Source organism: Spermophilus citellus (assembly GCF_964194105.1).
Source record: "Spermophilus citellus genome assembly, chromosome: 18".
NCBI lineage: Eukaryota > Metazoa > Chordata > Mammalia > Rodentia > Sciuridae > Spermophilus > Spermophilus citellus.
This window is the reverse complement of record NC_138200.1, coordinates 13985651-14002316: the sequence shown is the minus strand read 5'-3', so window position 1 is coordinate 14002316 and position 16666 is coordinate 13985651. Positions and strand designations below refer to the sequence as shown.

The following is a 16666-nucleotide window of genomic DNA, read 5'->3' as shown; positions in this document are numbered from 1 at the left end:
CTCTGATGTAGATGGGCGGGGCCACAAAAGACCTCTCCCATTTACGTCACGTCCTGTGGGCGGGCCTTAGGGGCTTTTCCCTGGAGGTGGAGTATCGGTTAACCCCTGCATGGCGGGGCACGCCGGAGCTCTGTGGGCCGGAACCGCGAGTCGGGGCTCCCCAGCCACACCCCTCCTAGGATTTAAAGGGGAAGGAGGTGCCCGGCCGGCCGAAGCCCCAATACAGGGAGCGGGCATGAGGCGCTGCCCGTGTAGGGGAAGCCTGAACGAGGCGGAGGCCGGGGCGCTGCCCTCGGCGGCCCGCATGGGGTTGGAGGCGCCGCGAGGGGGGCGGCGGCGGCAGCCGGGACAACAGCGACCGGGGCCGGGTGCTGGAGGCCCGGCGGGGCGGCCGGAGGGGGGCGGACCCGGGGCCTGGACTGAGGGGTCCAGCCTACACCCCGAGCCCGACAGAATGGGCCTTGTGCCTGAACTAGGGACAGATGGCCCGCAGACAAAATCCTGGACAGACGGACAGGCTGAGCCTGAAGCAGCTGGCCTAGGAGCAGAGACCGAAAGGCCCAGCCAAAACACGGAGCCAGACCGGTCGGGCTCCCGGACACATCCAGAAAGGAGGAGCCATTGGTCAAGGCTGGAGACCGCCGGTCCCTGGAGGGAGACAGATGGCTTTTGGACTGATCCTCACAGATCCGACCTCCAGTCTCAGCCAGAGAGGGCCAGCCTCTGGACACAGCCAAAGGATGATAAGCCCTGGACAGAACTAGAAATACTTGGATGGCAGACCCAGCCAGAGGGGGTCAAGCCCTGGGCTGATAACCTCTGGACCCATAAGAGCAGGTCCAACCTCCGGACTCACTCAGAGGGAACCTGTCCCTCAATAGAACCAAGTGCTGATGGCTCTTGGAAAGAATTGTACACTGATGTACAATTCAGAGCACCAGAGGATACCGAAGGCTCCTGGACAGAGCCACAGATTCATGACTCTCCGATACAACAGAATACTGAATCAGCCTGGACACAGCCTTGCACAGATGGTCTCCAAACAGTACCTGGAGCAGAATGTCTTTTGGGGGAATCCAACCAACATGACTCATTAGAGGAACCAGAACCTGGGGAGTTGGTGACTCACCTGTACCCTCACTTGGAGTGTAGCTCCCTGTGCCCTGTGCCCCGCCTCATCATCACCCCTGAAACCCCTGAACCTGAAGCTCAGCCAATGGGACCCTCCTCCCGAATTGAGGGGGGCAGTGGTGGCTTCTCCTCTGCCTCTTCTTTCGACGAATCTGAGGATGACTTGGTGGCTGGGGGCGGAGGTACCAGCGATCCTGAGGATAGGTCTGGGGTGAGTGGGATCCATTCTGCTCCTGAGCCACATCCCTCAGTCTTTGCTTGGGACATTCTCTACCTGTCAGCAACTGCATCTCCAGGCACCTCTTCTATCCACTGATCTTCCTCTGATGCCAGTTACTAACCCACTCTGGGCATCCCCACTCCGTATTTTTTCCTTTCCCTTTCCTCCTTTGTCTCTAGATCTGGGGTCAACAATGACTGACTTCATGGGGCTCAGCAACTCCTGAAATTGTATGGTTATATGTGCACACATAATTTTGCAGCAAGGTTCTATGATTTCTGTTGAATCCTCCAGGGGAGTCTGTGACCTCCCAAATCTGAAGAACACTGGAATAGAGAGAGTGCACTTTCTTCCCCAAATGTTTTAGTCTGGGTTCTGTGACTCCCTTAAGGGGTCATGAACCTCCCCTACCCTGGGGACTGCACTGAGCTTTCCAGCTTTCATCAGATTCTCCAAGGGCTGTTCCAACCCCAAATGCTCAGGAATCCTTGTCACAGCTGGGGACCCACCTGGTCTCCTGTTGCCCTGCAACTCCCCAAGAAGCTCCTGCAGACTCCTATTTACATTCTCCACCCTCACCCCCAGCTTGGGTGGGGTTCTCCCCTGGTGAATCAGAAGGGCTGGCTGGGCAGGTTCAGGGAGGGAGGGTCAGAGGAGGCACAGATGTGAAGCTGGAGCCTCACCTGGGGCTGGGAACACAGTCCATAGTCTACCCGTTGGTTCGTCAGCTTCCCTGCTGGGTCCTCCCATTGAGCTGGGGCCACTGACTGGAGTCTGCCCTGAGCCTCCCTCACCCCACATGCCTCTCCTAGGGACGTGTTCACACACGTGTGTGTCCACAGCTGTAAGAAAACAGACCTGCCTGGACGTGCTGGTGCTTATGCTGAAGGGCTGAGCCCCCTGCCGGGCTTTCTGCCATTGCTCTTGTCTACTTGCCCTCTCATCTCCTTGGCATTCAGCACAGCTGAGCTGGAAGTGGGTGACTGATAATAATAATATCAACAAAAATGACAGTAGCTAGCTGTCACTCATGCCCAACCCCCTGCTAGGCTCTTTGGTCCTGTTAAATCATTTACTCCTCACAGCAACCTTCTGTGTCACTGATACTATTGTCCCCCAGATGAGGAAACTGAGGCACAGAGAGGGAAAGTCATTTGTCCAAGGAGATCACATACTGTATAGATTCAAGTCCTTTCTGTATACCAGCCACTATTATTATTATTATTATTATTATTATTATTATTATTATTTAAGAGAGAGAGAGAGAATTTTTAATATTTATTTTTTAGTTTTCGGCAGACACAACATCTTTGTATGTGGTGCTGAGGATCGAACTCGGGCCGCACGCATGCCAAGCGAGCGCACTACCACTTGAGCCACATCCCCAGCCCCTATTATATTTATTTATTTATTTATTTATTTATTTTTAAATTTGGTACCAGGGATTGAGCCACTGAGCCACATTCCCCAGACCCCCTTTCAATTTTTAAAAAATATTTTGAAACAGGTTCTCACTAAGTTGATTAGGGCTTTGCTTAATTGTGAGGTTGGCCTCAGACTTGGGATCCTGCCTTAGCCTCCAGAGTAGGTGGGATTACAGGTGTGCACCACCATACCCAGCTCTACCAGGCACTATTCTAAGTGCTTTATTTGTGTTGCCTCTTTGAATCCTCACAACAGCACTAGAAGATTGGGATTGTTATTGTCTCCCTTTTGCAGATGAAGAAACTGACACACAGAGAGGTGACATCACTTGCCTAGGGTTTGCTAAGTCAAATCAAAGCTAGTGTCTAACTCGGTTCTAGCTGAATTTCCAACCTGTCATTGTAACCCCTGTGGTGTGTGGATCTGTCCCTAACATGCCTTCTTTCTAGACCTCCCTATGTCCAGTTTTCCTTATCTTTCCAGAAGCTGCCTCTGGGGCCCATCTCTGACAAGATACTTTCCCTGCTTGTGTTTGCTGGGGCTCCCCAGAACCTTCAGTAGCTCCCCAGAACCTTCAGTAGCTCAGTCGTGCATTCAGAGCCTCCTGTCTCAGACTTGTTCCCTGTTTGCATCCCTTTCCCCTCCTGACCCTTCTGCTGTAACTAAGCCTAAGCACACAGTGTCCTCTGAGCATCCTGCTGCTTTCCTGCCTCCACACATTGCTCAAGCTGTTCCCACTGCCCAGAATGCCCTTGCTTCCTTCTCGCTCAATTTTGAAGTCCTGTCAGACCTTAAAGGCATCCTTCCTTCCTTCCCATAATCCTGTTTTCCTAATCTGATGGCAGTTCTTCCCTGATATCCTGCTATATGTCTAGTCCTCTGTTGCCTGTGCAGGGGACACAGCAGTGACCAAGATACTTCTTTCATGGGGCTCCCATGGCCAGGCCAGTGGGGGAAACAAACTGATCTCTGGATGATAGAGTAATCAGGGCTGGGATGGCGGAAGCCCAGGGGAGTGTGGGTACCCAGAGAGCATGTCTGGCCAGACCTGAAGCATCAGAGGGCTTCTTGGAGCAGGGTATGTGAGCTGAGGTGTCATGAAACCTCTGAGAAAGCCCAGATTAGCCCTTGGACCTAAGAGAAAAAGAAAGAGGGCTGGCTGGGTATGTGACTTCTGGTAGAGCACTGGTTCCATCTCCTGCACTGCAAAAAAAAAAAAAAAAAGAGTGTGTGTGTGTGTGTGTGTGTGTGTGTGTATGTGTGTAGAAGAAAGAAGAAAAGAGAGAAGATGCTTAATCTATTTGTAACACAAAAACAGTCTCAACTAACCTCCAAGTGATACTTGTTTTTGGAGTGCCTGCTGTGTGCCATGCCACGTGCTGGGGACAGTCATGGCCATGGCGCCTTGCTCCCTGCCCTCATGAGCTTGTCCAGCAGGAGTGCAGTGAATAAGCTAGAGGAGTGAGGTCAGACCAGAGCCAGATCGCCAGCACTGTGCTGGGTGATGTTAGGTAATTGGTTTCACCTCTCTGAGCGTCTGTTTCCTCCTCTGTGACAGACAATGATCTTCCTGGGGTTGTGTTTTCAGGATTAAATAGGGTATGGCACACTGAGTCTTTGTTATTGTGCCTGGAATGTTCCAGGTGTTTAGTAAACAGGAACTTTGATTAATCACCTCCTCCACAGCAGAGGGAATAGGCCTTCCTGGATCCCAAGGTCCAACACCCTGACTTGCTGTTTGCCCTCCTGCTGTCAGATGTCTGCTAGGTAGCTGGGCTGGGAGGGGTGGGGCGAACTTGCCTTTAACTCTGAGATGGGAGGGGAATGAGCCACATAGCTGCCTTCTCTGGAGGCAACCCATTCTCCTAGTACTTGCTAAGGACTGATATGTACCTGGGGTAGAGAGTATTTGTGGGATATGTGTGTGTGTGTGTGTGTGTGTGTGTGTGTGTGAGAGAGAGAGAGAGAGAGAGAGAGAGAGAGAGAGTTTGGTTAAGGCAGTGTGATACAACTAAATCCTGTTTTCTGTTTGCTTCTTTTTTGAAGTGCTGGGGATCAAACCCAGGGCCCTGTGCATATGTCACACTGCCTGTACCACTGAACTAAACCACTAGCCCTTCTCTGGTTTTCTATTGCTTCCTCTCTCTCTCACACACACACTTGGTCTTTCTTTCTCTGCCATCTTTTTCTTTCTCTGGCATTTGTATCTGTGTTTCTCTTTTTGCCTTTCCATATTTCTTTCTCTTTTCGCCATGCTGTACCTGTCTCTGAGTTAGTCAGGTAAATCAGGATGCTGCAGTAACAAATAGTTCCCAATCTGAGTAACTTAGAAAAAGAAGAGTTTTCTTGTCCATACTATGCAATGCCACAGGTTAATGGTGGGTGAGGGGCTCTGACCCATGCTGTCTTCGCTTAGGGGTCCAGGTTGAGGGAGCTTTTCCTTTCCACTCTTTGCCCCTCTTCCCTTCAACAGGAGACTGAACACAGACAGTCGTGAACTGCATCTGAAGTTTTCAATCCCAAATGATAATTCTGCTCACCATTTATTGGCCAAAGCAAGTCAATAACCTCAATTCAAGAGGGCAGGGACATCTCTGGAAGAGGAAGTACTGGAGCTACTGGTGAATAGCTCCCATGACTGCAGTCTCTGTTTCTGTCATCACTTTGTCATCTGTCACTGTTTCTTGGTCTCTGTGGTCATCCGAATCTGTTCACTCCACCTCTATCATTTGACCTGATTTAGGGGGCAGAGATGGGGCTTCCGTGTTTTGGGGCAGGGAAGAGATTTGGCAGTTGTTAGAATGACAAAACCCAGCCTGTCCTTACTCATAAGACAAGGACAAAGAAAGTGGTGACAGAGAGACAAGGGGTTTCCCCTACTTTTGTTGAGGCCTCTGGAGATCTCACGCTTGCTGAATTGAGTGGGGTTCACCCCAGCAAGCTTGGGAACAGTGAGTCCAGAAAGCTGCCGGGCCCTGGCAAGACCCCAGGTCCACCTTGGCTGCTCATCTCTTGCAGCCCGTCCTCTGCTTAGCTTTGCCCTGACCCCACCCTTGCTCTGCTCCACACAGAGCAAACCATGGAAGAAGCTGAAGACGGTTCTGAAGTACTCACCCTTCGTGGTTTCCTTCCGTAAACACTACCCTTGGGTCCAGCTTTCCGGACATGCTGGTGAGAGTGGGTTGGTGGGCTGGCAGGGCTGGGTAGAGGTGCATGGTAGTTTTATAGGTAGTTTTTCTACCTATAAAATGAGCTTGGTGATAGTCTGCATCTCATGGGGTTGTTACCAAAAGCACTTGGGCCTGGGACTGGGCATTTGTATGTCAGGACGAAGTGATTCCCTATTATTCTGGTGGGTGGTGGAACCTCAATTCTGGGATAGGTGGGCCTGGTTTAAATCTTAGTTATGTTCTTTATTCATAGGTGACCCTGGGCATGTTACTTTCTTTTATTGGGCCTCAATTTCCCTATTGGTTAATATGGAGGCTCCCTTGCAAGGTGAACTGAAGAGTTAAAACCCAAACATGCTAGGTACAGTGGCGCATGCATGTAATCCCAGCAACTTGGAGGCTGAGGCAGGAGAATCACAAGTTTGAGTCCAGCCTCAGCAACTTAGCAAGGCTCTAAGCAACTTAGTTAGACCCCATCTCAAAATAAAAAATAGAAGGGGCTAGGAATATAGCTCAGTGATTAAGTGCCCCCGGGTTCACTGCCCAGTACCAAAAACAAAAATAAAATATATAGAGAGACTCCTCACAAACACAAATTATCATTCCTGGCCCTGTCCCCATGGTCAGAGTATGGTGGGCTCTCAGTAAACAGCAACTGCATGGTTTTCTCCCAGGACCTAGCAAATTCTTGCAGCACATAGAAACTCAGTGCCTAGCACACAGCACTTTTAATAAAGGGCCAGATAGTAAAATATTTTAGGTAGAACAGGAGATATTGTCATGGTCCACTTTGGAAAACATAATCTGAACATACTGTCACAATAAAATTTGGAATTTTTTTTTTTTAATTTGGAATTCTAGCCTATACTATCTATGATACAGGAAACACCAGATTTATAAATTAACTTAAACCAATAAAAAACATGTGGGAATAAATAAATAAATTAACTTAAGTAGGCCCTGGTTGTTAGCATCTGGGAACTCTAGGCAGAAGCAACTGTAGATCTCTAGAAAGTCATGCTCTCAACTCAGATCTCACAAAATTCCCACAGAAGATCATGAACTCACAACCAAAATTACAAAACAAATGAGGACACACTGCTGTGTATAGGACTCTCTTTAAGCAACAGAGAGCAGAAATAGGTCCTTCCCTGACTACTCCTGGACAAGATTGAAAGAGTCACAGGGAGGAAGAGAGACAGCATTGCAGGAGGGTCACACACACCCTCTTGTGTGTGACCTGGATCTGATGCATACAGGGAGATGGGAGTGGGGGTGGGCAGGGATTTTCTTTCTGATCCAATTTCTGACCCTCTCATTGGTCCTGCTGCCCATAGGGAATTTCCAGGCAGGAGAGGATGGTCGGATTCTGAAACGTTTCTGTCAATGTGAGCAGCAGAGCCTGGAACAGCTGATGGGAGACCCCCTGAGGCCTTTTGTGCCAGCTTACTATGGCATGGTGCAGAGGGATGGCCAGGCCTTCAACCAGATGGAAGATCTACTGGCAGACTTTGAAGGCCCCTCCATCATGGACTGCAAAATGGGCAGCAGGTGGGGTTGGGCCTGCCCTGGGGCAGGAGTAGAGAGTATGTGGTGGGAATTTTTGAAAACAGGGCCAAGTCAGATTTCAATACCAGGAGTGTGTGATGGTTCCAGTTGTTCCATCTTGGCATTGCCTTCTGTCTTACTAATTTAAACCTTTTTGATGGGTGTGTACTGATATTCATTTTGGTTTTAATTTCTATTTTTCTGACGACCAAAGAAATTGAACATCTTTTTATATGTTGATTGTCTATCGGAAATCTTCTTTTGAAAAGTGCCTGTCAAATAGCAGGTAAGGGTATAACTCAGTGGAAGAGTGCTTGCCTAGCATGCTCAAGGCCCTGGGTTTGATCCCCAGCACTGCAAAAACATAAAAATAAAAAAATTAAATAAACAAGAATAAAGTTGGGAAAGGGAAAACATTTTTTTTAAATAAGAAAAAAAAAAAGAAAAGAGAAGTATCTATCAGATCTTTTGCCTATTTCTCTCTCTTCCTTTCTCTTTTGGTACTGGGGATTGAACCCAGGACACTTTGCCACTAAGCCACATCCCCAGCCCTTTTTAGTTTTATTTATTTATTTATTTATTTTTGGGAGGTACTGGGGATTGAACTCATGGGCACTCGACCACTGAGCCACATCGCAGCCCTATTTTATATTTGATTCAGAGACAGGGTCTCACTGAGTTGCTTAGAGCTTCACTTTTGCTGAGGTGGCTTTGAACTCATGATCCTCCTGCCTCAGCCTCCTGAGCTGCTGGATTTACAGGTGTGCTCCACTATGCACAGCCTTAGTTTTTATTTTTGAGACAGGGTCTCACCAAGTTGCTTAGGGCCTCACTAAGTTGCTGGGGCTGGTCTTGAACTTACGATCCTCCTGCCTCAGTCTCCCAGGTTGCTGGGATTACAGATATACCACGATTTCCAGTCATCTTTTTTTCTTTTTGATTTATAATTCCTTATATATTCTGGATAGTCTCTTGTTGTATATATACACACAAAAATATATGTGTATATATTCTCCAACTCTCCTGTTTTACTCTCCTGAGCATTCCTAATACAAAACTCTGAAATCTGAAATGTTCTGTAAATCTGCAACTTTATGGACATATATCTATGCAAATATTCCAAAAAAAAAAAAACTTTGAAATCTGAAACACTTCTGGTCCTAACTATTTGAATATCAAGGGGTATCAAACTTTTGATAAATAGAAATACATTTTTTTTTTTTTGGTAGAACTGGGGATTGAACCAGGTGTGTTCTACCACTGAGTTACATCCCCAACCCTTTTTACTTTTTTAAAAATACTTTTTAGTTGTCAATGGACCTTTATTTTATTTATTTACATGCAGTGCTGAGAATCAAACCCAGTGCCTCACACATGCTAGGCAAGAGCTCTACCACTGAGCCACAACCCCAGCCTCTCCACCACCACTTTTATTTTTTTTAAAGAGAGAGTGAGAGAGGAGAGAGAGTGAGAGAGAGAGAGAGAATTTTTAATATTTATTTTTTAGTTCTCAGCGGACACAACATCTTTGTTGGTATGTGGTGCTGAGGATCGAACCCGGGCCACACTCATGCCAGGCGAGCGTGCTACCGCTTGAGCCACATCCCCAGCCCCACCACCACTTTTTTAAAAAATTATTTTTTTAAATTGTAGATGGACAGAATACCTTTATTTTATTTGTTTATTCTTTATGTTGTGCTGAGGATCGAACCCAATGCCTCATGCATGCTAGGCAAGCACTCTGCCGCTAAGCCACAGCCACAGCCCCCCAGCCCCTTTTTTTACTCTTTATTCTGAGATGAGATCTCACTGAATTTCTGAGGCTGGCCTTGAATTTGTGATCCTCCCACCTCAGCATTCTAACTTGTTGGGATTACAGGCGACTTGAGATCCTCATGAAGATATTCTCCTGTCTTTTTCTGCAAGCTTTATTGTTTTTAACTTTCACATTTAGAGCTGCAATCCATCTAGAGTTAATGTCTGTGTCGTGTGAGGCAGAAGCTGGGGTTCATCATTTTTAGAATGTGGACATTCTGTTGACCCAGCACCATTAATTACAGGGACTTCCCTTTTCCCACTAAATTGCCGTGGCTTCTTTCATAAACTGGGTGAATATGTGCGTGTGTCTGTTTGTGGACCTGTTCTGTCCTGTCCATTTTTTCGTTCGGTCTTGGGCCACGCTGTCTTAATATCAGGAGTGTGAGCTCCCACTCTGTGCTTCATGATTTCCTTTGCCACATCCTCTCTGTGCTCAGGACCTACCTGGAAGAGGAGTTGGTGAAGGCGCGAGAACGGCCCCGGCCCCGAAAGGACATGTATGAGAAGATGGTGGCTGTGGACCCTGGGGCCCCCACCCCTGAGGAGCATGCCCAGGGCGCGGTCACCAAGCCCCGCTACATGCAGTGGAGGGAAACCATGAGCTCAACTTCCACCCTGGGCTTCCGAATCGAAGGCATCAAGGTGAGGGCCAGGAGATGGCTGGCCTGTCACTAGCGGGCCTAGAACAAGATCTGAGGCTGGATTCTTAGGGAACCTGGGTGTCAGGGGACTCAGGAAAGAAGCAGATCTGGAGAGAGAACAGGGAACTTCAGAGGATGGAAAGATCAGCCCTGGACGAGGCCCCACTTCTCCCTGGTCCCTGCATCCACCAGAGCCCGTTTTGTGTATCTGCCTCCTTGAGCGTCTTAGACGCCGTTTTCTCTCCCTTCCCATGGCCATGTTCAAGTCTAGACCCGTTTTCTTCTGCCCTAGCCTTGCTGGGCTCCTGGCCCTGGTCTGGCCAGCCGTGATCTGTTGTCCAACACAATCGCAAGAGGGATCCTTTCTCCTCTGCTATGAAGGTTTTTCCTTTTTCCTCATGCATTCCTATTTTTGCTTTTTTAAATTAATCATTTGAATAGCTGTTCACATAGTTCAGAAGAGCCTACAGGGAGAACCCTCTCTTGCAGCTCTTTGCTGTGCTCCTCCTGTCGGTCCGCTCTCCCGCCTGCTTATGCAGAACCACTTTGTCAGTTTCTGTAGTTCTTCCTGAAATTCAAATAAATTGTATATCCTAAATTTTCCTCTGTCCACACACTGATTAGCACTCTGATTTTTCCCCTTAACAGTAATAATACCCTGGGAAGTCGGGGCTGGGCTAGGGCTCAGTGGTAGAGCACCTGCCTCACATGTATGAGGCACTGGGTTCGATCCTCAGCACCACATTAAATAGATAGATAGATAGATAGATAGATAGATACGATATTAAGAAAAAAAAATCCTGGGGAGTTTTCTGTATCATCCCATAGAGAGTCTCCCCTTCCCTGCTCCTTCCCTTTTTACAGCTGGGTAATTCTCTCTTTGTGCATGTGCCATGGTTTCCATAAGTGGACACCAGATTGTTTCCATGTTTGTTGTTAGGATGCCTTGATGAATCACTTTGTACATAAGACATTTTGCAGATATGTAGATTTAGCTACAGACTAGGTTTCTGGAAGTAGGACTGTTGGGTCAAAGATTAGACACATTGATAATTTTGCTAGAGATGACAAAACTCCTTTTACTGTTGCTGTGCATCGTCTGGCCTGAGCTGCCTTTCTAAGTTACAAATATGACCTCACCATCCTTCTGTTCAAAACCATTCCATGGCTTCTGAGTACCTCAGAAGTGCCATGGCCAGAGTGTTCTCTGGGTCTACACTGAATCTCTTAACTCTCTCTTCCTCTTTATCTGTCTTTAGGCCACAGGGAAGTGCTTTCATTTCCTTGAAATGGGCCTGCTTTTTCCTGCCATGGGGACTCTGTACATGCTGTTCCTTCTGCCAGAAATGCTGTTCCCTCTGTTGTTTTGTCTTTCCTTTTTGTTTTGGAACTGGGATTAAACCCAGGGCTTCGCATGTATGAGAAAAGTGCTGGGCTGGGGATGTGGCTCAAGTGGTAGCGCCCTCGCCTGGCATGCGTGCGGCCCGGGTTCGATCCTCAGCACCACATACCAACAAAGATGTTGTGTCTGCCGAGGACTAAAAAATAAATATTAAAAATTCTCTCTCTCTCTCTCTCTCTCTCTCTCTCTCTCTCTCTCTCTCCCCTCTCTCACTCTCTCTTTTAAAAAAAAAAAAGAGAAAAGTACTTTGCCACTGAGCTACATCCCAGCCCTGTTCTCTCTCTTGGTTCCTTGGTTGACTCTCCATCATTTTTCTGTAGTCTTTTAATTTTTACTTCCTCAGAGAAGCCCTCACTAATTTCCATCCCACTACATCAGGGTCCCCTTTTTACCTTCTCTTAGCTACCTATACTCCTTCCTTATTCTTTTTTCTTTTTTGCAGTTCTGTAGGTTGAACTGAGGTGTGCTCTACCACTAAACCACATCCCCAGCCCTTTTTATTTATTTTTTTTTATTTTGAGACAGGGTCTTGCTAAGTTGCCCAGTCTGGCCTCAAACTTACAATCCTGCCTCATCCTCCCAAGTCACTGGGATTATAGGAGTGTGCTGCTGTGCCTGGCTACACTTTCTTTTTTGGTACCAGGAATTGAACCCAGGGGTGCTTTACCACTAAGCTACATCCCCAGCCATTTTTTTAAAAATTCTTTGAGATAGGGCCTCACTAAGTTGTTGAGGCTGGCCTTGAACTTTTGATCCTCCTGTCTTAGCCTCCTGAGGAGCTGGGTTACAGGTGTGAGCCACTGCACCCAGCTCACCTTGAATATTCTTTCTTTGTTTTGATACCATTGACTGTCTCCCTCATCTTTGTCTGCCCTCTCACCTTCATGTAGCAGTGCCCACGTAGCACCTGGCTGTGTGGTAGAATGTGCCCCAGTGTGTCTTCTCTGTGACCCTCTCAAATATGAAAAGTAACAATTGCCTCATTTATTGCACGCTATGTGCTCACATCCAGTCCCCTCTAATTCTTACATCAGCTTTAGGAAGTAGATTGCAACACAATTCCCATTTTCTAGATGAGTCCAGTGCTGACGCAGGTGAACTAACTTGCTTAAGACCACCCAGCTAGGCAGTGGCAGGTTCATGACCCTGGATCCCTTCCTCTTAAAAGCTCTTTGTCAGACTGGCTCAACCAGGAGGTTCAAGGTTAGACTTGGAAAGACAGATTGCTTGGGAGAGTGACCTGGGGCTGGGCTGTACTGGCTGGTTTTTCCCAAACATCAGGCAAGCGTGGAGGCAGGCTGGTAGCCAGGGAGGTGCCTGAGGTCGCTTTGTGTCTGGGGTGGGCAGGAAAACAGCTTGACGGTGCCCCTTTACCCCTTGCCCTGCAGAAAGCTGATGGCACCTGCAACACCAACTTCAAGAAGACACAGGCAGTGGAGCAGGTGACAAAGGTGCTGGAGGACTTTGTGGACAGGGACCATGGAATCCTGGTGAGTGGGATGCCCATGTGCCAAAGTATATTGGCTTTGGCTGGGTTTGGTGATCCTGCCCAGCTTTGATCACAGACTCCAGTGAGCCAGTAGCTTGGCTGAGGCCAGCTTGCCCAGTGGCCTGGCCTCTGTTTTAGCTGTGGACTTGGCATCTGTGGCTGCCTCTCTCCTTGGAAGCAGGGAACTAAGACAATGAGAAAAGTACAAGGCCTCTTGATGCCTGGTGTCAGAATGGCCATGTTGCATTGGCTAAAGCTGGTCATATCATAGAATCAAGCCTCGCTCCAAGGGAAGGGGAAAACATGACTCTACCTCTTGGAATTCATGGGTATTCACGTCATCTGCCTGGCTCTTGTCTGTGCCACCTTAATGCATTCCATCCCTTTGTCCCCTGCCCCCACCCCATTTCCCCAGGGCACTCTGTATTGCCTGCTGGCTAGAGTGTGTCCATTCCTTTGAGGGTACAGGACGAGGTCAGATTTCAAGATGGCTCACAAAGGGCTCACAGAGTTTCTGTGCTAACCAAGGCACTCTTCCTTTCACACTCAGAAAAAGTATGTGACACGCCTAGAAGAACTTCGCGAAGCTCTGGAGAACTCTCCCTTCTTCAAGACCCATGAGGTGCGAGCCCTGGCTGACATAGGCTTGGGGGTACTGGGGTCCGGGCATGAAGGACAAAGTTATAAAAGGGAGGTCCCCACATTGGGACCCAGGAAAGGGGATTTCAGGAGGTGGGGCAGTGAGGAGCATGGACTTCTCAGGTGGCCTGGAGATGAAGGCTGTCTCTGCTGTGTGACCCTGGCCACTGACTGACACTCTTAGGCTTCAGTTTCCTCCTCTTCAAGATGGGCAGGAACACTAGTACTTTCCTCCCAGGGCTGTGAAGGTGTGAGAGTACCATAGGTTTGGGACATAAAAAGGCATGTAATTCCTTGTTCTTACCATCAGTTGATGTCACAGTTTTCTTTTATATATATTTTAGGTTGGGATTGTGGCTCAGTGGCAGAGGGCATGCCTTGCATGTGTGAGGCACTGGGTTCAATCCTCAGCACCACATAAAAATAAATAAATAAAATAAAGTTAATGTGTCCATTTACAATAAAATGTATATATGTATATATATATATATATATATATATATATTGTGGATAGACACAGTACTTCTATTTTTATATATTTATTTATATGCAGTGCTGAGTATCAAACCCAGTGCCTTACACATGCTAGGCAAGTGCTGTACCACGGAGCCCCAGCCCCAGCCGGTATCACAGTTTTCCATAGTTGTTATTTATGCCTCCTTGTGTGGTAGCTCTTGCCCTCCTCCTGGCTCCCAGCCCCTCTCTCTCGAGATACAGGGATCCTCTGAGGCTGTGCTGGGAAGTCTGTTAAGTGCTGGTGTCACCCATGCGCATCCTTTCCTCTCTCCAGCTCTTCGGTCTGCCCCTCCCACCCTGCTCACCTCTCCTAGCATCCCTGACTCTGCTGAGGGAGCACTGATCTGGGAGTCAGGCTGACTCCAGTTCAGATCCCAGCTCCCGAGGCGCCTCTGCCTGGGCAGCCATTCTTGGAGGCCTCAGTGACCCTACCTATGGGATTAGTTACAGCAGCACTGCCACGTAGATGTTGCACACGTTAAATGGGCTAATACATTGGAGCCCCGCCCATAGTAAACCATCAGTATGTGCCAGCTGTCATTGTCATGTTTGTTTATCAAATGTCACCCTTGTTCTTGTCACTGCCTTTAGGCTTTACACAGAAGTCACAAAGAGGAGCTGTGGGCACCCCATCTCTTCTGTCCTTATGTTTGGTTTCCCTTGCCTGGTGATTGAACATTTTAAAAACAGAGTTGCCACACTTTAAGATGTAGGACTTCATGCCAAAATTGGGATTTCCAGTTTTTCTTCATTTTCCTCAGATTGCAGTGTACCCTGTACGTTCATATAGACATATATATGTGAAATATGTATACACAGGTGTGAATGTACAGCAGTCTCTGAGACAAATGCAATTACTCTCATTTTGTATGAGGAAGCAGCCACAGAGGGTTAAAATACCTGCCCAAGGGGCTGGAATCGTGGCTCAGTGGCAGAGCGCTTGCCTTGCATGTGTGGGGCACTGGGTTCGCTCCTCAGCACCAGATAAAAATAAATAAAATATTGTGTCCATATATAACTTAAAAAAAGAAACAAAAGAAAAAAAAAACTGCCTAAGGGTGCACAGCCAGTAAGGAGTGGAGCGGGGCTTTGAATTCTGACAGCCTGGCTCCGGGTTTCATACTGTCATCACCCTGCTCTGCTGCTAGCAGGGAACAGACCCTGGGCAGTGCCTGCTCCTTCCAGCTAATTGTCTTCTCTCCCCTGCAGGTAGTGGGCAGCTCCCTCCTCTTTGTGCACGACCACACTGGCCTGGCCAAGGTCTGGATGATAGACTTTGGCAAGACAGTGGCTCTCCCTGACCACCAGACACTCAGCCACAGGCTGCCCTGGACTGAAGGCAACCGGGAGGACGGCTATCTCTGGGGCCTGGACAACTTGATCCATCTCCTTCAGGGGCTCACCCAGAGTTGACCCACCCAAGGCTGCCAGGTTTACTGGATGGTGCCAGTGTGGCTGGAGAAGCCCCAAGATGCTGAGTGGGCCTGAGGTTGGCGATGGGAGAGGTTATATTGTAGTGCAAGACCAACGTAGAAGGTCTGAAGGGCCCTGGGAGACCAGGCAGCACCTGGCTTCCCTGCAATGTGAGGAATGTGACCAGTTAGGGTCATGGTGAGTCAACAGAACCAGAACCAGGTCCCCTGACTAGCCAAGGTGTCTTCCCAGGGGATGCCAGAGGTCACAGCTATGCCACACTGCCTGAGATCACATCAGTCATCAAAGGATACAGGCATGACAGTGCACATGGCCATGTGAGTGACCTGTAACTGCCTCCTTGTCAACCTCCTCATGCTCCCAGCTGGCTCCGAGCCCTGGACCTGGTCAGGTTCGTCTTTGGTGCCCTTGAGAGCCAGGAAATCACTTATGAAGTACAGGATTTGCCTGTCCATTTGAGGGAGTGATGGCCCAATATCTATCTGGAAGTCATCCAAGTGCTAAGAGGCCAAAGGTGTGACACCATGGGACATCTGCTGATGCTGCCCTAGGGCTGATACTGCTGGGTGGGGCAGCTTACCTATCCTGCCTTGCCATGGACACTGTGGGATCCTCCCTATTCCTCAAATCAATTCTGCCAACCTGCTGCAGACCCAAACCACAGCCACATCCAGCCTGTGTGCCAGCACTGTGACCAGCACAACCTTGTTCCTTGGTACACCAGATCCAGCTTCAGGACTTCCTTCTCCTCCTGCCCCTATCTCTGGGCTTTTCTGTTTCCTTCCCTCTAGTGGACTGCAGCAACAGGAAGTGAGTTTCCTCCTTGGGAATAAGTGCTGCCTTGCTCCACAGGGACTTTACCCAATCCAGCCCCCAACCCAGTGAAGCACCAGGTTGGCCCAGAAACACAAGTGGTGCAGCTTCTGGCACGACCTTGGGTTTGTAATTTGGTCAAAACCAAAGACTCCAGAGCCGTGGGGTACTGCAGACAGCTCATGTCCCAGTGCCCCAGCACCTGTGACTTTGGTTTCCTGGCCCATGAGGATGGGCATGGGGAGGACAGGTACCTACCTCTTCCTAAGCTGGAGCCCTAATGTCTTCCATGGCTGAGGTTGGTCCTCCTTTTCTACTGACCATCTTTATACTTATTTATACATGTGGTAGTTGTTAGGAGGCAAAATGGCTTCGCCCTGCCTCCCACCCATGACAACACCCCAATAAACAGGACAAAGT

The 16666-nt window shown here is 48.5% G+C and overlaps 1 protein-coding gene across 1 annotated transcript; it reads left to right on the top strand.

Annotated features, from left to right (window-relative positions):
• Nucleotides 1-83: 83 nt before the first annotated feature.
• Nucleotides 84-16666, top strand: ITPKC (inositol-trisphosphate 3-kinase C). The gene is made up of 7 exons (XM_081273977.1): nucleotides 84-1342; nucleotides 5848-5947; nucleotides 7284-7497; nucleotides 9750-9954; nucleotides 12744-12845; nucleotides 13395-13466; nucleotides 15209-16666. Exons 1-7 carry the CDS (start codon nucleotides 110-112, stop codon nucleotides 15410-15412), a joined length of 2130 nt encoding a protein of 709 aa, XP_081130103.1. The 5' UTR covers nucleotides 84-109; the 3' UTR covers nucleotides 15413-16666.

Coding starts and splice junctions, on each gene's coding strand:
- ITPKC (XM_081273977.1), top strand. CDS start 110: ATGGCGGGGCACGCCGGAGCTCTGTGGGCCGGAACCGCGAGTCGGGGC. Junction 7,498..9,749: donor GACTGCAAAATGGGCAGCAG/GTGGGGTTGGGC, acceptor CTCTGTGCTCAG/GACCTACCTGGAAGAGGAGT. Junction 13,467..15,208: donor CCTTCTTCAAGACCCATGAG/GTGCGAGCCCTG, acceptor TCTCCCCTGCAG/GTAGTGGGCAGCTCCCTCCT.